Here is a 24,398-nt window from a genome sequence, read left to right as displayed (position 1 = left end):
CTAAACAGATTATCTGCAGAGCATTAAATTTGATCTTCATTACTGTTAATAGCAAGAGCACGACTAACAGCTTCTCTGTATCAAAACAAAAAAAATCTCTCTTGGATTGAAATCCAGGTAGCCATACAGGTACTGCACCAAAATCACAAAACACCTGCCAAGTCACTTTTAAACCAGGTCAGCCTTCAAGCAGCTTCTTGCATTTTCCTCTTCATCTTCACTTGCATAGAAGAGGGTTAAGTCTGTTCTTTGCAAAGATCTTTGGCATGATCTTTGATGACAAATGACATGCTACCATATGCCAAAAAAGAAGGGGAATACAGTCACCCCCAGCTTCAACTTTAACTGGAGCTGCTTTGTTCTGAGTGCCCTGAATAATTAATAACTACTTTGGCAATCAGTCATGCATTCCTTAATGGCACCTCAGGCATCAAGTATCCCATTCACCCACTCCCCCAACTAACAATGGACTTTATTACATCAAATTTTCTCTGCCAAACTTGTAACTGACATAATTTAAACTGAACAAGTCACTAGGAAGACTGAAGATAAGAGCTTATAAGGTTTCCCTCAATTGCATGTGGCTACTATATGGATTACAGCTGTAACTGGGGGCAAGTGAGAAGAAGGGGAAAAGAAATGAAATATGGATTGTTTTTGCAATAAAGTTCTAGGAGGGCTTAGGTGGTATAGCGCTGCCAAAAACATGATTTTTAATAAATGCATAGCTGAACAGTCAAAATGCAGAACAACCACTAAGCAGCCCTTAGTGAATACAGCAGCTCACCAGTAAGCACAGACTAAGTGACAGGGCAGAGCATGAAAAGAGTAACTAAGAATAACAGCTGTGCTGAAAGTAGCATAATAGTTTTGAAATAACACAAACTACATTTTCTTAGTAAGAATAAGCTTTTTCAACACTTCCTTCCACTTTATGTATTCCAGACAAAATTAACTTGCAGCTATAGAACAGACAAAAGGAAAGTGGAGTTAGACCAGAATTATAGAAAGTTCTAGACGTACCCAGGGAACACAATTTAAAATGGAAGAAATGCAAATTATTAAACTGTAATTAGCTAGAATCTGAAGAAAAGCTTCATGTTTTTCTCACAGAGCATTCTGCTTGTATACAGTATGTGCACTGCTTTTATGCACTGCCTTACAATCCCACGGTAAAACTTTCTAGAAAATGATGTTGCATCTATTGACAATGGAACTGCTGCGAGTCCTTTTGAGTGACTAAATCTTAGAAGTAAAGTAATTAGATCAATAGCTATTCTCCCCCTACTTATTCATCATGTGAAAAGTTGGTTTGAAATATAATATACAAAGTAAAAATATATATATATACGACAAATTACAGCAGATTTAAACAAAGCCATTTCTCTTGCTCTTTAAAAGACCTGAAAATGTGTCCGGTGCCCCTCTCTGTGTGTGGCCTCCAAATACAGAAACAAGCTTGCACTGTTTTATTTCAGTTTTGCTTCATTTCTCCCCAAACAATCTCTCATTGCTAGTCTACCAGGCATCTCCCCCCTCCCCCTCTTGTCAAAAAACGAGGGGGGGGGAAATTTAACTGTTTAGGACCAATTCATTGAAGTGAATCACTGAGTGAATCAGTTATGGTTTTGAAAGAATTATTTAAAATTTACACTCCTTCCTATAGCTGAAATCTTTTTTGCAGGGAGGTGGGAAGGGAGGGGGGGCTGTAAATTTTAGTTTCTCCTGAAATGTTGGATGAGATAGCATTATAGTTTTAAAGAAAAACACGTTTTTTTGGCATCAGTTTTCAATTGCTTTAGCTACAAGAAGCAGGCCTAATCCTGAAACTCAGCAATATAGATTTCATTTACAATCTGCAGTCTGAAATGTGAAATGGTATTTTGCATGGCTTATTAAGACACAATTTTTGATGAAAAAGATCACAGCCCTTTTAAAGAGAGATTTGGAAATTAAACCTCACAAACCAATAAGCAGTTGTTATACTACACATTTTGGGCCTAGTTCTGAATTCCCATGACATGAAGGGGGCTGCTCTTGCCTTTTACACGTGAGAGATAACATACTTGGTTTCTAAAACAGTTTGTATGTATACTTCTTATGCTATATGAGCTTTGTTAATGGAGAAAAATGGGAAACTAAAAATGCATCCTACAATGTCAGCTCTGTTTTTGTCTGTTGAATAAGTGATGTAAATATTTTGAAGATTAAAGAATTGTTTTGCAAGTGTTGATAATTTAAATGTTATAACCAGTTTTCCCCACCAAATGTCAAGGGATAAACTCAGTCTATTCGTACAGCATGGCATAAAGATAATTATACATACATGCTGGTATTTTTAGGTGCCTTTGTTTAATCCATTCCGCAGCGGTTGGATCATACACAAGTCAGTTATGTAGCAGGTAGGATGTAATACTAGAGATGCAACAACAAAATTTGGCATCAGCCCACAAATAGATGTATTTAGGGATTTTCTTTTACCGTTTTCTAAAAGTAAACATACTTATTACATTCTGCCCTCGGGTGTAGGAAAGTTTAAACCTGGCCATATTTCAAGTGGGTTTGGAGACTGATTGACATTTTATTTCATTTCAAAATTCATCATTATCAGGTCATACTATTCTACTAACAAAACAGTCTAACTCACAAAAGAGTCAAATATGCAGATTAAACCTTTAATCACTTTAGGAATAGTTTTTAGTTAGGCATAAATATTTAAAAATACTTACAGGAAAACAACAGAAAATAACATACATATATATATGTACACACACACTACACTTCACTGACATCAGCATCAGTATGCTAAATATATTAAGTAGAAGAATTTGTATTGTTGAAAAGATACGCGGAACTGTTCTTTGCTTCTTCTCAGTAACTGAAGTTTTGCAAATGGGGAGAAGAGGCAAAAAAGGCAAAAGCAATAATCAAGCCAAATGCATTTTGAGTGAAGTGCATGTCAGTGGGGTTACAACATGGATTCTTTTGATCAATTTTTTATTGAGCTTGCAGATATTTTCCACCAACCAAATACCACAGACCACAAGACTACTTAGGAGATTCACAAAGTGAGTTATGAGGAATTTAACAAAAATACTCCTTACTCTCTTTAAATATGGAATACCTATTCTAAAAGAAGTCAACCCCTGTTCTGCTCCACTCTAATGTTTCAGAACATTACCTCATCCTTAAAAATCTATAAACATTGTTTTGCTATCACAGATCTTTCATTTGGTGAAAAAAGGTAACAGAAATCTGTTGACAGTGAAAATAGTCATATTTTAGACAATGACTATTGTTTAATACGTGCGATTTACAAGTGTTAAGCAACATTCAAGAGAAGTCTAAAGTTGAGTTTCCAGGGAAAATGCAGGGGAAAATGAGTATTATGCATTGTCTGCTTTGTCACTATAATAAAACTATTCAGAAGCATAAGAACTTTTCTGGTTTTGAACTGGGTATAATCATTTGGCTGTGTATGTCTAATAGCAGCTGACTAATAAAAACATTAATTTCTTCAATCTTCTCTGTAACTTCCCAATGCTCTTTCAATGTCACACAGCTGATTCTTATGATGATTTTTCTCAAAGCTAGACATTTTTTTTTTTTCACAGTACTGTATTAGGAATACAAACATTTTATTGAAGTTTCCACACAAACAACTGAGCCCACAACTTCAGTCCAAAGTCATCCAAGAAGAACCACAAGAACACTCACTTAGTTAAAAAACAGAAACAAAATGTACAGTTCTAGAAGACAGATTGCTCATTATTATTATTATTAAGAAATAAACAGTAATTAATCCTAAGCTATTAAAAGATTCTTTTGAGCTACCACTTCAAAGAATTTGTTTTCCTGAAATGTTCCAATCTGAAACATGTTACTTACTGGCATAAGAAGTGTATAATGGATGCAGAATCCAGGTTCAGAAGGAAAATATTCATCAGACACAAATCTTATTCTGATCTGGTTTCCTTTGGAGATTTGTCTGCTTGGCACACTACTGGAACCACACCAGCGCCCTAAAACAGTGCCATCACTAGGCTCTTCAACTTCTACAAAGTCATACCTGAACAGAAAAGAAAATCAAATGTTTATTTACTGATAAAATTTCTATAAACTTCCTGCTTTAATCAATAAACTGACTCTGCAGTTTGCAATTTCTTTTTTTTTTTTTTTTAACGCTAAAAGTATGCTACTGAAGCCAGCTATTTTAAACTTAGCTTCCAAGTTGCTACTGGCTTAAATACATAATAAAATCATGCAGTGAGGTTAAAAAAATAAAAGCAGAGTTAGCATTTTGAAAAGACCCATGAGTATGGTTTTGTTTGCTCCTTTTATGGAAAGCAATTACACCATGTGGGATAGAGTAGAATAAAGTCAGAGAAAAAAGACTGAAATTGCCTAAGTGTGGCACAGTAATTCATACTGCAATATCACTAGCAGTATATTGCATGTCATCAGTGAAAGTCCAGGGGCTTTTTGGTACAGAAAACTTGCCCTCTTGTAATACCAGTGGTAAATAAGCTCCTGAAGGTTAAGGTGGCTTAGGGAAACTTGGAAGCACGTTTTGAGTTTATGCATATCCCAATGAGACATTTGTTGAGCAAAGACCTAGACGTACTGCGTGTCAGAAAGAACCTGGTATTTTGGTAATATTGACAAGAGAGACATGGATTGGGAGCTTTGAGAAAATGAAACATATTAAGTTTGATTTAGTTTCATTGTTTTTTAACATGTGGTCAGGGTATCCCTGGGGATCTGTGAACAACTTCAAATAGATCCATGAAAGGTAACTAAGAAATGCCAGTCAATTGTCATCAATAAGCTTCAATATGCCACACAAAGGTCCTCTCCTTCACTGGAAATGTTTAGGGGGTTCCCAAGTCATAAAAACATTGAAAGCCACTGCTCTAGAAGGTACGTCTGGTTTCAGTGCTTTAACCTGTGTCATGTCAGTTCCCCAGCTGCCCACTGACAGAATAAACACTAAGCATTTCAGCTGGATTTCCCCTGCTGCAGCTTGAAACCCTCCGAGCCCCAGCGGCAGCGTGGCCCGGTGGTTCGGGAAGGCGAGAGTGCATCAGTTAAAGCATGGCGACCATTTGGAAGTTCACAGCTGCAGCTTTCCGAGTCATCGTTTTACTTTTAAACCACTACTTGTATTCTAAGCACAAGCATAACACACCTCTGAGAAAGTTTCAGGTTTTCTGATATTTTTATGTTCTCTTACATGTGCAGTCATATACTAAATAGGTCTCATGTAAATCTAAATTGGTAAATAGTATTGAAACCTTTTCAAGGGTACAAACAGTCCTACCTCTGATGATAGCAAATACTCGTATTTTAAAAAACATGCACACGCACTCTACCAAATATGCCAAGCAATATTTAATGTGAAAATTATTACCTCATAAACATTTTCTACTAAAGATTTTTCTGGATTTTTTTTTCAGTAAAGCTAATCTTTATAATGATTGCCAGTTCCCTAGACAGCAGGCAATAAATTCTTGTGTTGCATGTTTGTGCAAGACTGACTTGCACATTTATTATCTCCATTTAAAGGACCAGTATTTTTTCCACTTAATTAAAAATGAATGCAATGAATATGCTCATTAACTGTGTTCAAAATCCATTACTGCCATGTACCACAGTTTTAAATCTTTGTTGAACTTATGATACTAATTACTTTATCACCATCTTTTTTTCCCCCCAAACACTAATTCCTTTAACTGATCCACCGGTGTTTTTACTTTATGATCAGGTATACAACTTATTACAAAGGCAATGTGTTCATTAATTGTGCTAAGACTTCAGGGCTCAACACATTTATCAAATTGATTTTGAGCACTGAATTTTTTTTTTTTTTTAAGATCAGCTTATGAAGTTTCTAAAGATAACCTTTTCTCTTTTTTTAGTTAAGAATATGAAATAATTATCTACTTTTCTGATTTGTAAAGAGTGAATAAGTTAATCATTACATTTATTAACTTAGGCTTAAGATGTGTGGGAGGTCAGGCATAGTATAGGTGTTAGAGCTTCTACCTTCTACATAACTTGCAGAGTAATTTCTATTGCACCCTTTGGTCTCCTGGTACCCCTGAAGTAAAAAAGAAACTCAAATTCCACAGCTTAAATCCTAGACCCTTAAAATAAATGCTAATTAATTCCATTAGTTGAGAAGTAAAATAGGGGGAAATAAGTATTCTGAAAAATCAAAATAAAATTCAGCTTTCTGATATACGTGACAGATCCAGATAATTCTGTTTGTCGCGGTGTTTTTTCTATATTAAATTCTTTTCTCCTTGATCTTTGTATGTAGTATTTGTTAACAAGGTGTCATTTGTAATCAAAATAATTTCTGATTTTTCTGTGTTTTATCAGTGTTACCTTGATTGAGAGGTTTCTCAGTCACCCTTCCCCCACCCTAATACCATTCTGATCATCAGAAATCCACTTGTTTCCAAGTGATCAATCTGCAAACACTCTAATCATTATATAGCTCTCACTAGTACTGCAGTGGAATGTAACTTTCTCATGGCAACATGGTACAGTACATACAGCATGGTTTGTCATGATTACTCCCTTTCTGCAATGTCTCCCTCAGGACCTACAGAGGATTTCTGTTCTTTTATATTCAAACAAGTCTGGTGCTGTAGACAAAAAATTCTGTTTTCATGAGCAAATATATGAGATATGAGTATTGGTTTCTTATTGCTGAACACAGATGTAGGTGGAGCTCTCTGCACAACATAGATATTTCACCATCAGCAAGGGGAATCTTTAGAAATTCTGTCCACATCAACAGAAAAAAGTCCCTCACATGTTTCCTGGACATTATGACATTTTTAGCCAATAACTTTATTCCTGTCAGTTATCTAGGCTGAATGTGCTGCAAGAGCCTGCCGAAAGAATCTTCTGTGCAACTAAAATTCCTCACATTGCACATCTGGACTGAAGTCTGAACTTGCTGTGAAAAGTAACAAAACAAAGTGGTTCAGATGCTTTAGCATTTACAAGATTGTGCTACATAATTCTGCAGCTTCACGTCACAGGGCTAAAGAGCAGCAGGGACAATAGCATAGCCATCTAAAATTATTTCCCCATCAAGAGAAGCTTGTACTTGAAATGCAAGAAAACTAGGATAAATAACCAAGAACTGAGAAGCTATTTTCCATCTGCAATGGAGTAAAAAATGTTAAAATGCACATGGAACCAAACAAAGAATCCTTCTTTTCTGTGCAGTGTACAAAGGAGAAAACACAACCCTCTTTGACAATGTCTAAAGAAATGCTCTAGTGCTGTATCTATGTTCAATACATTATTCAAATATTACTAAGTAAAATTTATGACAAAGAGGTAGTCCAATCTCCTTTCCTGGGATGAAAGATGCTTTTGCCTTTAGCCATGATGCCCACAATGCCTTCCATTATACCTGTTGCAGAACATGTATTCCTCTTCCCTATGGCATAGGTGCCTGGGACCATGGATTGAATTAACAACCTGAACAAAGACAATTTATTGGAAAAGAGCAAGGAAGCAACGTAAGCAACTCTAAACTTCAATGCCTTTCCAACCAGGAAATGTATTTTCCAAGGGAATAGGTTCCCCTCTCCTTTCTATATTTTTCCTGTGGTTTACACTGTCGTTTGCTAAACATATTCTGACAGGCTGTTTACCTTGGCTTGCAGTTTTGTGACCTTTCTGTGGCTTCCCTCTGCCTTCAGAATTCCACAAATATATCAATGAATGTAAGAAGCAGAAACCCATGGGGTAAAACACTTTGTCATATCAGTAACGGACCTTTCCATCTGTATATAGATGCGTGCTAGACAAAAATCTAGCACACCCATTAAAACAGCTTGCAAAAGGTGAAATATATTTTTCCTTCCCCATTGATAAGAACCTGTTTCAATTTAATTTTTTTTTTTAATGAAGAAATAGGAAGTTGATAATAATCCCTCTCATTTTTTTTGACAGTGTCCTGTGGGACACTGTAATATTTCTGTTCCTGCTTCTTTTAAAGCACATGGAATTCCAAGGTTTTCCTGTTGCTGGCATAGCACACCAAAATACCTACCTCAGCTGCAGACCAAAAGCATTCAAGGTCCACTGGCAGTTCACCAGACAAACTGGTGAGTTTGTCACCGGACAAACTGGGGTCTACCTATTGGATAGAACTTAGATGGTTTATATTTGGACAGCTTCAATTTTGGAAACATTGGAAATTACTAAAAACTGTCATCATGAAAATATCATTTTGATCTTTTTCTAAGCAAAATTTTAACACCATCATTCTAAAGGAAAATTTCCTCTCCCTCTTCCACCTCCATTTGAAATACTTTTCATTTTTGCTACTGAAATATTTAAATTTCCTATGGAACAAAAGTTTTAGTTTCCATCATTTGACTTAACTGTGTATTTGTATAGACAAAACTGTAAGGGTATTGGCAACACCTTACATAGTCTTCACCTCTTAGATCACTGTTAAATCACACCTGTAAGTAAGCATATTGCTCTTCCTGAAATAAACACTATATTTACATACAGAGGAAAGTAAGGCCAAACATTTAGCTTGAAGACATTTTTTTTCAAAGTTTGTCAGCCTCACTTGCAATAGATTCTAGAGGCTTCCTCCAATCAACCCAGCTTTCCAGTAATGCTCTGATGGACAGATTCACATTTATCTGAGTGGAAAACGGAACACTGGAGCATGACAGAGGCACTCAAATCCATGGTATCTAATGGCAGACCCAATCTGTTTAATGAGCCTTGTTATTCCCCACAGGTCAACGCGCCATACAGTCTCCAGCAAAAATGCATGATGGGACAGGGGGAGTGCAAAGCTTATGACAAAGGACAGAGGGAAAATGGAAGGACCCCAAGAAGGCAGAAGAGGAGAGTGTGGCATGCTGGATTAGAGAAATAAGTGGGTTTCAGGCAAACTAGAAGCCTACAGATGTAGCAAAACAGTTATAAAAAGAAAAGTGTACTGCATCATTCATTCAATAGGTGGAGAAATTTCTTCTTTTCTATTACTAATACTACCCCTCTCACTGAGACTAAAGTAAGTTTTCCTCAAAGACCAAGGCACAGAGACAGAAGACACATCGTGAGATGAAAATCAAAACGACACAAAAATTAAATAATTGGTAATAATGAAACTGCAGGTACTTATGCACTATTTTTCAGTTTATGTAAAAGGAAATCTTACTTTTGGTATTATTTTTTTTCCCTCCAATATGGCCAGGCCAAGTAGTACAAGCACCAACCACCCAAGTTTGGAAGCTTCAGAACAGCTGTTTAATTAATTCTTTTGCCTTTCAAATCCATTAATTTACATCATGCTGTTTTGTATTTGTTGCCAGACAACAATATCTATATGAAACTCAGACTGGGAAAGATTGGCCCATTCAGCCCAGTCCTCCATTCAGCCCAGCAGATACAAGGTTCCTGAAATCACAAACCACTAGCAGTGCACATCAGTAAAAATTAGCTATTAATAACTTCACTTGCCAGCCAGGCAGCAGGGAAAAATCCTCAAATGATACAGAAAGCAAATTTCCTGGAGCAACAGAAGGGAGAGGGCATCTTGGCTGAAATGGTGACCCTGTGGCAGTACCAGCAAATACTCCATGCAGGGTAGAAGTTCAATAAAAAAGATTCTGCTCAACATTATCAGAAATATTTGACTGGGGCTACTTTGAGTGACAGTAAAGTCAGGATATTGGAAGAAAAATGTTTTTTGAAAACTACTCGATATACAATCTTAAATATTTAAAATATTCCCTCTGGATTTTGTCACTCCAATAGGAATTTCTGAAAAAAGTTACCCAGAGTCATTTGACTCCAGTTCCTGAGGCTCACCCCTAAGTATTCATCCTCTTTAGGAGGATTTGGCAGTGCCTTCCACTATAAGAGAAAACTCCTTTGGATATCATTACAGATTATCCAACAATTGAGAAAAGAGTTACGTTCTACATTTTCTGTCATGCTTGATGTTTTAAGGTAAAAACAGAGAAAAGATGATGGAATAGCAATGATTTGACATGAAAAAAATTTCCATAGTAGTACCTGTGTCTGCTGATCTTACACACACTGTGTCTTAACAGTCACTGGAAAGAAACAGCATATCCAGATATAATCCAAATAAATAACTGATGAGGTCAGTTTTTTTATACTCAGAAAATGATGTTTAATTATACACAAACATCACTTCCAGCAATAGACATCACTTCCAGCCAATACAGCAAACGAGCATAAAATCCCCAAGTATCCTGCCATGTCTACATTTTCCATGAAATAAAGATACTCAAGGTATAAACAGAGAACATTTCTAACTGCCATTCACCAAATATGGATTGTAGTTTCTGCGCCAACCTACTTTGAATACATCTATTTTAGAATATGCGGTACTATACATTAGGAACTGCCTTGTGGAAACACAGATTCATTCACAAATGTTAGATGGTTGCCATGGTTCTCTCTATTTAATCTTTCCTCATGCAAAAATAAGAAACCCAAAGAAATGGATCTCTTCACCCGCCTCCCCAAAACTCTCCTTTGTATCAAAAGTTTACTTCAGTGCCAATTGATAAACTGAGTACTGCTGAAAATATATCTTTTCTTCGATGACTAGGAAATGGGCACACAAACACCTCTAGGAAATAAATCATCATGACTGGTATCTAGGCGCACTGGTAGGCACTGAAGTATCTCCATCTTAAGCACATGAATATCCCGTAGTCTCTGAAAGTAAGTTCTACCTTGTGGGGAGGAAGGGGCATTAAATTTTCCACAAGAATGAGAAATTGAAAACTAGATACACTGGTAAATGTATTTCAGGCTCTAAAATCAGTTCTATATTCAGACAGCAACCCTGTAATTATTTAAGCATATGTTAAACTACTGATACAGAAAAAGCATGTAAATAAGTATTTTCAGGAATACAGCAACCATAGAATTCAGTCCTAGATAGCCTGTGCTACAAACTAATTTATACTGGTATAACTTCTATTGTTACATTATTTCAAGCACTTGAACAAGAATCTTATAGAAAGAGACACTATAGTCCTGCAGATCAGAAGTGGAGGTAAGAAGGAAAGAAGATGGTTTCCCAAATTCCTCCTTTTAAAAGACCTATTGCCAAATTTCTTAGAAGCTACCTATACTTATCTTCTTTATATCAAAGAATGGCAGGTATTCCCGATGCCAGTCACGATAAGAAACATGTTTATCTCTCTTTAAATAAGCATTAAGTTTGGTCTAAAAATGGCACGTTATGAGTAGAACAGAGATACAAAACAAAAAAGTGCATGAAATTTCATACCAACATTACTATTACTATATATCAAAGACAAAGATGAATCTGGGAAAATTGGAGAGCTTGGAAAAACATACTGACACATGTCAATCAGCTTGCAAATGATGGCCCAGTCCATTTACTTACCTTAGCCTTCATCTTAAAATGCAAAGGAAGAAGTTCCATGGGGAGTAAGTCTCCGTAAGTTTCCATCGCTCAGGATTACTATGCTACGCTTACCTTTTTCATATTTGACTACAGATTCTCTTGTAGCCATATAAAATACAGTGAGTAAAAAAGATTTTCCACAAAACTAAGAAGTTACTTGGAAAGGTTATTTTTCAAGGACTAGGAAATGGGCAACATCTACATAAAACATTTTTTGGTACTGTTTCACCTCCAATCTGTCTGCTTTCTGCTACTGACTGCATGTGTGGACCACAGATTTCTTTAGTATCCTGCATAAGTTATGAATTGAAATAATAATGCATGTAACAAAAATGGTAATAAGACAGAGTAATCTTATTGTGCTGCACACTAGTACTCCTATTCTTCGTCCTCTCCCCCGCCCCAAAGGAATACCTGTATGATTTATTATTATTATGTACTCACAGTACAACACCACGTGGAAACGGCCATCAGAATTCAGGGTCCTGCTGCACTGGACACTATACTCTCCAAAGCACATTTCCCTTCATAAAGAGGCAGCCCATTGCTCCCAGACAGCGTACTAGCTCAGTAAGTATCCTACATCATACAGTACTATACCTTCCAGATTTTGGAGAATGAAATGGCTTACCAACTTTTTCCCAGTACTTCTCTGTAAAGTCTGGTATATTTTATCTTGGGAATTACAGCGATCATAATAAATCACATGTTCCTACTGTAGAGATCAATATTTTGTACAAAACCAAAAACATTAGTGGAGCTCAGCATTCACATCAACAGCCAAGGTTGTAAAGCATTCTTTCTAATCCACTATAAAATTTCTACCTGTACTCACGCTTTTCACAGTGGTCAATGTATCTGTTTCAGCTTCTGTGAATCTATAATCATGTTTTTACCATTGTTTTTCAAGCAGCATTTTAAATATTTATTCTAGTATCCCAAATGGTAATTTTTTCTTTATGCACATTCCTTATACCCTGGAATGTAGTGATGGCTCCAGTCAACGATGTGAAAACTACTAAGTAATTTCCTAACAATATTCAAAAGCATATTTCAGAAAACAAACAAACAAACAAAAAAATTCCTAAGGGGCATTTTCAGCATGTGAAGATTCACTTAGGGCAGTGCAGGCAGCACCCCTTCCCCTCAAGCACCCTCTGATGATATAGCAGCATTACAGGCCTGGTCAAGTTTCCCCTCTACCCTCCATTCTGCCTACCTCAATGGAGGTTGGGGCTCTATCTGTGTTTATTTAAACGAAGACACCTTTATTTCTTTAGTCCAGAAATACAATAACATATGGTCTCTTGGCTGCTACACTAGCACACAGGATTTACCAATCCAGGACAGTCTATTTGTCATGAAGTCCAATATCCTGCTTCAGGACAGGCTAGTAATTGCTACATGAACAGAAAGTGAAAAATCCCTATAATGTAACAGAGCAGTCGCATAACACTGCATGAGGCAGAAAAAAATGTGTTCCCAACCCTAGCAGATCACTTTTCACCTAAGGAGTGTAAGGAGTTTCCTCTCACTTCAGTTTAGCTAGTTATAAGTTAAAGGTCATAAAATTATGCAAACCTATTTTTAATCCACCCACAGCATATGAATCAAAGGCTAGTCTGAAGCAGTACGTCTTAATAATTGCTGCTAGTTTACTGGTCTCCCTCCTCTCATGTTACTGTCAGAAAAGGAAAAGATCTATTTATTTTACCTTATAAAGACCCTAGGACACTCCCACATGACCATCTAACCTTTTTTATAATAAGTAATCTTCCTTTTTGCAGTTTCTCATCCACATACATCTTCTCAGATATCTTGATGATCAGATGAGAACAGATTAATGTAAATTGCATTGCATTTCACTTCTACTTTATCCTAATGGATCAGCATCAAGTGCAAGACAGGACTGTAACTGATTTGTCTGACTGACAATATTTGCTGGTAATGCTGTCTAACTACAATTTCATGTGAGCAACATACTTTCTGAAACTGTTGATACACATAAAGAAGCGACCACAGCATCTAGTGAGAGGGAGAGAGGAAAGGAGGAGGACAAGGGGAGGAAGAGAAAAAAGAAAAGCTGCGTAACAGGTGAAGAAACACAACTGTCTGTCTAGGAATAAGACAGTTGGTATGTCTGCTATTCCTGCTGATTAAACAGGAGAAAGCTGCTTATAAACCTGATGGTGAGCCTATGGGCTTAACTGTACTTAGACTTCCAGTAACCAGAAAACATCAGGGAGGGAGTGCATGCTATGTATAAACTGGAATATTTAGACACTACACAGGGTAACTTTAGATTATGTTGCTGGGCCTGCCTTTGCAGCTTGCATTTCTCTTGACATCAGGACTTAAGAGCCACACCAGAAAGTGCAGGTGGCTACAGGGTCTGTCCACATCCCTGAGCTCAGCTGGTGATGGCTCACAGCATGTTTTTGTGCCTCCTTACAGTAGACATTTACTTCTATCTTTTAATAAGTTGTGGGGCGGGGGCAGGGGAACTCCACCAATAACATCTATTCCCAGAGTACCCTAGACAGAAGCAAGACCCAGCAGTGCCACACTCATTTTCAAAGAAAATAACTTCAGTCTACACCATTAGAAACACAGCCAACTACGGTAACATGAAACAATTTTAGAAGCAATAAATTAGGATTAGGACCGTTTACAAAAATATTTTGATACTGTGGACATAGTTTACTTTATTCAAACAGCTTGCTTGAGATTGAGAGGACCAGGAAGGAATTTTAAGGAGCCTAAAATGTTTTTTAAGTCAATGAGTGTAGTCTCTGGTGTGAAAAAGGAGTAAGGGATTATGTCAACTGCCCACTCATCAGCAATCACTCTCCTAACACTCATCTGGGCTGTGAAAATAGATTTTAAATTACTTGCAAAATAATATCCATTATAGTGTCCTCTAGCAACAGTGGATACTAAAAATGAATGCTGGATTTACTGTGAAGGAGGGAAATGTGGGTGGGCAAGGATGCAGTGATAGCCCCTAAGTTTGTGCAGCATGTCCTTCTGATCACATCATGTAGGCTATGCTGTCCTCCCGTTCTGCTCAGAGAAGCATCTCCTTCTCTTTCCCTTTCTTATGTTGCACTCTGATTTGCTTAGAGAGTACAATTTTGCAGCTATAAACCCTTTCTGCAGAACTGAGTTTACTCTTTTTGAAGCTTAAGAAATGTGTGTTACAGAGCAGTCTCACTTATAACTGTACTGCATTTTGGTTTTCTAATTTTTTTATCTTCTTTTACTGCCTGCGATATCTGCTTTGTCACATTACAAAACTGTTATCGTGAGAACGGTATTAAGCGACTTTTAATAAGCAGTAGAGGACCCAAAGGAATGTGTATACTTCTGGATACAGTACACACCTCTGCCACAGTGTGAACTACGTACAGTAGCTAAACCAGCAGAATGGGACCAGCTGAAATATGAGTTAGTGTTTGAATCATTTGGGAATCAGAGAGTCATTTTTTTTCTGGAATCATGGAAAATCGAAAAGAAAGAGCCTTGTTAAAAAAATAAAATAATAAAAAAAAAATACAAGGAACCAGATTTTTGTTCAATGAAATCAGAATAGAAAAGAAACAGATTCAGATATTTCTTTTGAGGCAAAAAACCATTTTTTCTTCAAAACATAAGAAAGCAGGATGCATGAGTCTATTGGACTCTTCTGCATTCATTAAATTGAAATAATATTGTTACAACTGAACTCACATGAAAGAAATAACCTTTGTAGTATTAATCTTTTTTCCTTAATATGTAAAAGAACAATTTTTAGATAACCAAAGGACTCTGGTACTAAGTTAATCTAACTTCTTAGTTAGTTGGGATGATCCCCATCCTGCACTCTCGTCCTCCATTTAAATCCATTCCGCATTTATACCTCTCTTGAACTGGTATCACTATTCAGTTGTCTTGCAAATGGATTGAGCAACTAAAAATCAAAACCAAAAAAACCAGCCCCACAAACACCAGAAAAAATTACTCCACCAGCTGCCTTAACACACGTTTTATGGTATTGTTTACGCACTGTTCCTAAAATGCCACCCCCCTGCCACTGGTAAAACATCAATGTTGCTACCAATGACTTCAGCTTAAATTAGCTATTTCATAATAATTCTTTCCTATCAGTATTTCAATTAATCTAAGGCACTTGAATGCTAGAACTCATCGCAGCCTTTTAAATTATCTGACCCCCTTTCAGACTTTGGGGAAAAAAAAAAAAAAAAGATTAACAAGTAATTTGTGTGTTGGGAAAAAAAAAGTAAAAAAGAAATTGTGTATTGAGGAATGAGAGTTCATATGCTTTTTATAATTCTATATATTAATGGAATCAATCCTATCGAAATGGATGTGGCTCACAGAACAGAGCTATAATAAATTTTAATTTTAGTATGATTTCACTTTTGCTGCATAAGTTATAGGCAATGATGAAAGAGACATTTAAGTATCACTGATATGTAGAGTCGCCTAAACAGAGCCCAGCCCACCTATATGTGCAGCATCTCATAAAAAACAGGTGGCTAAAATTGGAGACACTGAAATTCTAAGGCAACAGCTGTAAGAAAAGAACTTCAAGGACTGGTCTTCACTATAACATTAATCTCTGTTCTCAGAGTCTGTGTTTTTTGGTGCTGACTGGTTTTTACTCCAGTTTGAAGCCTTAGAAATTTTGGGGGACTCCTCACTGTTTTCTGAATTTTCAAATAGAGGTGGCAGCAGCAACCCCTGCATCTTCAGAGCGGGGCGGGGGGGGGGGGCAGGGAAGAAGCTCAAATCCCAGCAGCCCAGCTACTTAGTGACATGAGTTGCCATGACCATTGTCTGCACCAGTTCCTCTTTAAATACAGAGTTCATTCAAAGGTCTTTATCCAGTTACTCAAAGCCAACTTGAACTTTGTACTTACCCAAGAGATAACTTCACCCTCTGTAATCACAGTCCATGAGAAGCATTTAAAACTGTCTGACAGTAAAGACAGCCCATCAGTTGTCCAGAAAACAATTTTCTTGGCAACTAGACCTTGATAAGGAACTCACTGCCCTCAAAAGCCCCAGAATTAATACTTACTTTACATGAAGAGTTACATTTTTTCCCTGAATCTATGCTTGATATTAGTATGTTCTTCACACATACATCAATATTGCCTCTATAATGCACTCAAGGCAAAACAAAAAAATATATTTTTTTTTTTTCCCCAGAGGGCTGAGTGTGGGGTGGAATTTCATCTTTCTAGAAGAAAAAGATGCTGACGTTATTCTTTCATGCATGTACTCTGTTGATGCTGTAAGGTGCTTCCATGACAAGGAGCCAAACAGAAGCAAAGTATCTGTCCTCTTTTTTACTGAAGCACTTAGGAGTTGCAATTATGCATCCATATTTTACTCCACATGCTAGATATACATATTTGTAGCAATTACAAGAAAGGAAGCTCCATGTGGTGTTACTCATTGTGTCTTATATTACACAGAAAGGTCTCTTTAGAAAATTACATAACAAAATGTTTACCCTTTTTATTGTGTTTACCATAACATCACTGCATAGTATGCATTTGACACAATTTATGTAAAAAAAAAAAGACAGCTAAGCAAATATTTTCCTTCTTCATAGCCACTAACTAAAGACAGTGTCTGTATGTTTCCTCTTAATACGCTTGTTTCAGTCTTGTGAGCCAAATCTTCTAATTTTTTAACCCTTATCAACAATTTCCTAACAATACATTCGTTAGGAACACATATGACTGTTGAAGCCAGTTGGACTGTGGTTTCTACCACAGAACCTTGATATTCCCTGAATGGAAGGGAATAGCTTGGGCACAGTTCAGTCACAACAGATCTGAAGTGAAAGCAAGTAGCTTATGGAAACATTAGGGGAAAAGGGAGGTAGTGAATTTAATGCATGTGGCTCTGTATCGTAAAGCACCATCGTAAGAACCCTCAGAGGAAGAACGTTCCTAGTATTGAGAGTTAAGCATTTAATTTGATGTCAAGAGGAAAAAAAGTTACAGTACTACTCACATAGCTTTTACCCCATGTTAGCACTGACAGCTGCCTTCAGCTTAACTAATTTTCTTCAAGCAAAAGTTCTGCATATTGCACATATTAACTAGACAAGCTTTGGGACTTCTTTCAAAACATTATAGGTAAATGCTTCACTTATACAACTACATGAACAGATTCACATACGCAGCTGCTAAAAGCCCCTCCTCACTCCCCAAAAAACCAAAAAAACCCACACAAAACAGACTATAGCGCATGGTTCAAATTATTAGAGGACTGAAGAGAGTTGGAAATTAGTATAGCTATCCTAATGTGAAGATGGTCAAATGGCATCTATTATTCAACTATCTGTTGGTTCCACATTCTTTTACTCATGTATTTTATCCTTATCATCTTATCTACAGTAATTGCACTTTGGATTTGTGACACATTTCTGTGTTTTATTATATATAAGTCAAACAGACTGTAATCATCTGATGATTAGAAAGAACAGCTGCAACCGCCACTAAGAGGAACAACTAGAGCCATTCTGTGCACAGGGAGAGAGTGAGTTTGACACACGCTACTAATGCAAGAAAGATTTTTTTTTTCTTTTCCTGTTGCAGCCTTGCATTGTAATGGTCCAATGTACAACCTACTCACAACATCAGACTGCCTTTTAAAGGCAACTGTATCATCCATGTTCTTCCTGGAAGAAAGCTAAATCTGTGTCTTCCTGTTACAGAGGAGTTTATCACAAAGCTGCTATCACTGCGTGTTCTCAGAGACAGAAAGCAACAAATTTGGACAAAAAGCAACACTTGAGCAAAAATCAGTCCCTCCTGGTCAAGAAGAGTTATGGCATCTCCCTGATGATAGGAGCTGTCAGGCACAGAAGTCTAATGGCCTCACGATTAAAACAGCATTGAGGGGCTAGCATCATGAAGATAATGACCTGTCATATCAGCTATCGTATCAGAAGAAGAAAAGCTGCTTCTTTACTTCATCAGAAAGGGTGGGCATACAGAATGTAAATTCACTATGCCTCTGTTAGCTAGAAATTCCCTTATGTAAGGAAAAGTCACTGCCAGTTCTATCATCTGAACAGTACTGCAAAAAACAGCCAGGAGATTGCATCCTTCTCCTTTTTTGTTTCTTTGGTTTGCTGGGGGATTTTTTTGTTCATAACCTTTTTCTTTCGCAAGTAACAACTGAAATCAAACAAAGTGTACAAGACTGAAATTACCGCAATATTGCGGAGATTTATATATCCGTATTATCAACCAAATAACCTAAATCTCTTCTGAGATAGATGCATGGATCTAGTTTCCATGTAAATTGGAGTTTGTGTTCACTTCGGAAAGGACACAGTGGGATTCTTAACATTTTCCCCCTAGAAAGGATGCAGTGCAGATGAAGAAGAACTATTGTTAAAAAAATCATTAGCTGTATTTTAAGCAATGCAGAGATGAACTGCATAAATTTCAAGCACATCAGAATTGTAAAACCAGGACAAAAACACCTGGAGAAATACAGGCAAAATATCAGAAGTTTATTCTAATAAACCTATAATTTAAACTTTGTTTCCAAAACATACAGAACACAGCAATCATGCTTAAGACTGGTGAGAATTAGCACAACAAATAGGGCTATGCATGTTAATGCTGTTTCCAGGTGAGGCTGGGTCAGGATGGCTGGTCATAAACATAGAATTTGCTGTAATGCAAATGCTGTACCTTATTAAATACTGTAAGTTGTATTGCAAGTAAAAATGGAGTGGAAAAAGCGCCATGCAGGATCACTCTGATTCAGATTCAGGAAAGTATTTAAAGTAGAGACTAGACCGGTACCTTCAATGTATCTTTAAAATGTGATATTCGTTCTAGATGAAAAGACCTCACAGAATAGCTTGAAGTGTCAGAACTGACTTTGGAGAAATCCAAGTGTGGAGGTCAGGTCAGCTAGATACAGGCAAAAACTTGCCATAGCTTCAGGATACTTCTAGGACATTTCTTATTCCCCACTACCGTTGTTTTCCTGTTATAGAACTATGTTAAGCAAAAAAGTCTTATATAGCTGGATATGTTTTTATTTCATTTTTTTCCCAATGTGTGAGCAATATTTGAATTACTATGAGATTTAAAAGCTGCTAATTATCTTAAACTAATATATTCCAGCATATTCTTTCACTGGCCCAGTGAGCTGACACTACACAGTGTTACAGCCTGCAGTGATGATGGAGAAAGCTCTGGCATTGCACAGAATGTGCAGCTTAAGAAGCAGGTACAGGAACTGAAAACTGTGACAATGACCACTGCAGGTAACTCATGAGGTCCCCTCATACACTATAGAAGGGAGAGAAAGATATCGTAGTACAAACTGTACACTGTTGCGTAGAAAGTCTAACATTACCGGGCTGCAGTTTTTACCTAGTTTCAGTCATAGGTCAGAACTAAAGGATCAGGTCACTGTAAGGTATAGAGTTATAATACATTAAATTTCATGTCATATTTTATTCTGTCCTTTGTCGTATAAACTTGCCTTTGGAGAAACTGTCGAGTACTCTACAGCAACAATACTGACTTATGTGTTTCAAGATGGCAGAAACACAATGTAGTAATAAATAGTATGGGATGCAGTCAATAAAAACCCTTAGCTTTTCTACAGAAGGTACCAGAAAAAAGATTAAATAATTTTAATTTTATTAGGAACTATAAGAGATAAGAAACGCAAGACATTACTTATAAAGAGATACTACTCTGATAACTGGTAACTTACTTGGCCTGTGTAGAATTGTTTTACATAGCTAAACTCTCTGTGTTGTAGTTATTTCCTCAACTTGTCAATTATTTATACTCCCTTCACGTCAAACAACGTACAATTTCTCTTCCTTTACTGAGTTTGTTACTGAATTTAAATTTCATAGGAACCCTAGCTATATTTTTTTCTTTTGATTAAAAACAACAATATAACTCTCTTTTTCATATCTTCATGACCCAGAGGGTCATATCTTCCAAGCCAAAAAGCCCAATGTGTCCTCAAAAGTGCACGTTATCAGGAATTGCATTCATACAACTTCCTGGTATCCCTGCACAAATACGAGCATGATAAGATTAAGACTAGGTGAAGATTATGAGTGACTTATTACTGTTTCTTAATTTGACCAGTACTTTTGTATTCAGCACATTGTTTACTTAAAATAAATGTACTCCCATTAAAATACTATTCTAGTTATAATATTAAAAATATTTTAACTTATCTTACTTTTTTCTTTGCAAGTGGATGAATGAGTCACCCTACCTGGATTTTCTTTCACTTGCCACTTCACTCTGCCATATGCAAAGAAAAGAAAAAGCAAGCTAAGTTTTCATTTAAAGAAAAGAATTATTGTGCAAAGGGAGTGCACTCATCTGAGCAAACATATGTTTATAGTACTTAGTATTTTAATTGTATTTGACATGGCTTTGACAATTACTGCCTTCAGAATTATGAAGGAAAGACGTCTGCCCATCTGTTAATGAACCTCAGCTCCCAAATTAAGGATAAGTGCAAAAATAACCTCCAAGAAATTCAATTTTGTTATCAAAAGTTGATACAAGATATAAAAACAACCTAATATGAACTAATTAGAAAAACTCAAAGCAAAAATCAAGTCAAATGTGTATACAAGGTATTAAAAAATAAAATCCCAAACAGAAAAACAAAACAAACCAAAAAACTACTTTGAAAGAAAAGCTTTGTGTGAAGTACCTCTCCAGGAACACATCAAAGGAAGATATGCCATTCAAATGACATATTTTATCTGTTACTTAATTTACTGAAAAGAGTTCAGACAATGTACCACTATTCACACATTGGGGTTTTTTACGATGTGTTGCTGTGACGGCAGACAGATACAGGATACAAGAGTTTAGGATCTCTCCCCTTTCACTCACCCACAGGAAGCATATATAATGTCAACCTCTACTGCCTCACAAAGCATCCAAAACATGATCAATCAGATGGCTTGGTTCAGAACTACATCCATCCTGATGTCTGTTATGTCCCACTTGTTTCTCTCCCAAGCTATGAAGCCTTCAGCTGTGAATCACAGGAAGGAAATACAGGTCCTACACAAACCTGTGCCAGTGATTGAGCAGGCAGAATACTTACTGAAGTTGGGGAAAAAACAATACCGTTGAAGACTGTCAATTAATGCAATACTGTAAATGCTGTTTTTCATAGAAAACTGAATACTTGACCATGAAAGGCCATTAAAATATTGTGCAGTAGGGTGGGGTTTTTTTTGAACAGGGATGTCGTACTTCGTGTTGTAACCTGAATTCCACTTCAGGTAAATTGCTTACCCAAATTTTCTCTGTAAAAATTAGACATTCATTCCTCTAACATGCTGTCAAGAATATTTTCCCAGATGTCAAAACTTTTATTTGAGAGAGAGATTAAATATTTCACATTTTTGTATCATAATATATCTGTGGCTCAGGTACTGAATGCAGATGGAAAAATGGGGAGACCCCAAAGCTTTCAAGTATGAAATCTTTCTCTAGCACTGCAAAAGAAAATCACAAACTAATACTTTAAAAGATGCATTTTATAAATATATTGACATGCAGGTGTCACATTTTCGCAAAACTCGAGCAACACTTTTGTTCCATCCCACACCTCCCTTCCAATTTTTCTAAGTTAAAGGAAAAGTAACTTACTTGCAAATGTCATCTTCTGGGTCCTCAAGCCCAAATCTTTCATCAAAAGTAAGCTGTATCCATACATTTTCATCTACTGCTACTAATCTCCACACTAGTACAGTATTGCGTGGGTATGTGTGTGGAAACTTGGGGCTGTGAATACTTCCATTAGTAGTCACAGTAATTATCTTCTCATGCTGAGGATCCTGCACACCTATAGTAAAGATGGAAAACAGATGCATCAATACTCATTTCTTCTCCTTTTCCTAAAGTGTTTGTATAATATGCACAGATAAAGACACTTCTGTTTTGTTTGCTTTTCTTCACCTTGCAAGAATTTCTGGTTGGAAAGTCTATATAGTAAGAACAACCCAAAAGTGGTAAGTATTACTTTGCTGGCAAAAAGCTATTCAAACCCAAGCTTCAACTGCTGTTCAGAAAGCAGAACAGAAGTTCAAGTGGAGATAAGAGAAATGTGACTGCAAACACCTGAATGCAAGACTGGACTCCTCACAGAAGCCCAGCAGCCCAAGGGACTACATCATGCAGCCTGCTGATGGTTTCAGTTCTTTATTACTGGAGATTGCACAGAGATCACATGAGGGTACAGAGAGAGCTCTGCTCACACCTACCACAAAAGGGATGGTTTAAATTTGTCTTTTGTTAATGGAGACTGTCCTACATTTATTGAGTCCAGTGATAAGGATTTTGATGGCTGCCTTCTTCCTGAGGGCTGCATCAGAACAAAGTTAACCCAAGACAGGAATGAAACTGGGACATGCTTGGGGAACTTGGGAAAGCCACCAAGTGTAAGAAATTAGGCATTTACTGATGAGTCTCAATTGAGGGCATTCCTCAAAATCCTTCACAGCATTGTTAGAATAAACACATGTAAAATTAAATGAATGTTTTACAATGCGGCAGCAAATGAATTCAAAAGAAATAAGCCAACTACATTTGATTTTTAAAGCACACAGTAACACTGAAACTACTGAAAAGACCTCTTCAGGTTATGAATTCATAACTATGAGGAGTTACCAAAAGGAAAGGACTCCTTTGGTGAGCAGCAGCCGTGCCTTTCAGAGCCCCAACAACTCTCTTCACAGTAGCTCAAGAAACCTCATTCTCAAGTGCCTAATATTCACAGGAATTCACATTCAGCAGCTGGAGTCAGCTCATATTGGGTATTTAGCTGGCACTGACCTAATCTGGGTGCATTTTGATGTTGTGACATACAATGATGAGATCTCTAAAACACAAAATTTAATTCCATAAGCACATCAAATGAAAAAACCCTCCTTATGCTAGACCACATGACTTTTACTGTCTTTGACTTTTTCTAAAAACCTGTATACAGTCAGGTTTGACATTTCAGTCAGTAAATAATAGGAATTCTCAGAGTTACTTATTAATAACTTCAGTAACAAAATAAGCTTCTAGTTTTGTACTGGAGAGTTATTAATATTATTTTGTTTTCAACTATTCATTGTCTCTTTCAGTTAGATACTTTATCTTATTTTTCTGATTGTTTTATAACAAGCATTATGATGAACATTCATTTGAAGCTATGTAAGACATATATGCTTCAGTCTACAATGAAAATATACACTGCAATTGTACCTTATTATAGCTACATGTAAAGGCTGACAGCTAAATGAATGTAGTGCAAGAAAAGAAGGTCATAGAAACAGCATTGTTATTTTAAAAGAATTAATCTATACTTAAATATAATTTAAAGTCTGATGGACTTTTGCCTTCTATTCTTTTGGACTTGTGCCTTCTACTTGTGATATGAAAATGGTAGATTTTCTTTTAAGTGGAATTGCTGCTTATATAAAACTGATGGAGTGTGATCTTGCCAGTATCCACACACAGTTGCAGAGGACTGACTTGTCTTGTGTACAAATAAGAGAGGACAGCATGCAGTAATAAGAAAAAAAGCACAAAAAAAGGCACAAAAAACAGATTCCTAATTTAGACACTTCATTGCGTTTTTGTTAGCTGAGTCACAAGCATTTTTCTATAACATATAGTATGTCAGCTGAGAGCTGCATGCTAAACACAGGAGCCAACAATAATAAAAATGACTTTCCCAGAGATTAGTACACCAGAGTGCTATTTCCAAAGTATGCAAAGGACCACCATTTCAGACAAACATGTCAAAGTGTGGTGTCTGATGACACTATATTCAGTGGTTCGTTTTGTCTTTAAAAGCACACACAGGATTACAAACCATGTTATATTTCACAACA

The 24,398-nt window shown here is 36.6% G+C and overlaps 1 protein-coding gene across 1 annotated transcript in view; it reads right to left on the bottom strand.

Annotated features, from left to right (window-relative positions):
* The window catches only part of PDGFC (platelet derived growth factor C), a 135,680-nt gene that overhangs the window by 33,899 nt on the left and 77,383 nt on the right, over nt 1-24,398 (bottom strand). The window contains exons 2-3 of the mRNA XM_050895888.1: nt 22,165-22,360; nt 3,889-4,069 (exon numbers count right to left, since the gene is read on the bottom strand). Coding sequence (XP_050751845.1) covers nt 3,889-4,069; nt 22,165-22,360 — 377 coding nt within the window. The remainder of the gene's footprint in view (nt 1-3,888; nt 4,070-22,164; nt 22,361-24,398) is intronic.

The sequence above is a fragment of the Gymnogyps californianus genome, chromosome 4, assembly GCF_018139145.2.
Source record: "Gymnogyps californianus isolate 813 chromosome 4, ASM1813914v2, whole genome shotgun sequence".
Taxonomy (NCBI): domain Eukaryota; kingdom Metazoa; phylum Chordata; class Aves; order Accipitriformes; family Cathartidae; genus Gymnogyps; species Gymnogyps californianus.
This window is presented reverse-complemented; position numbering and strand designations above follow the sequence as displayed.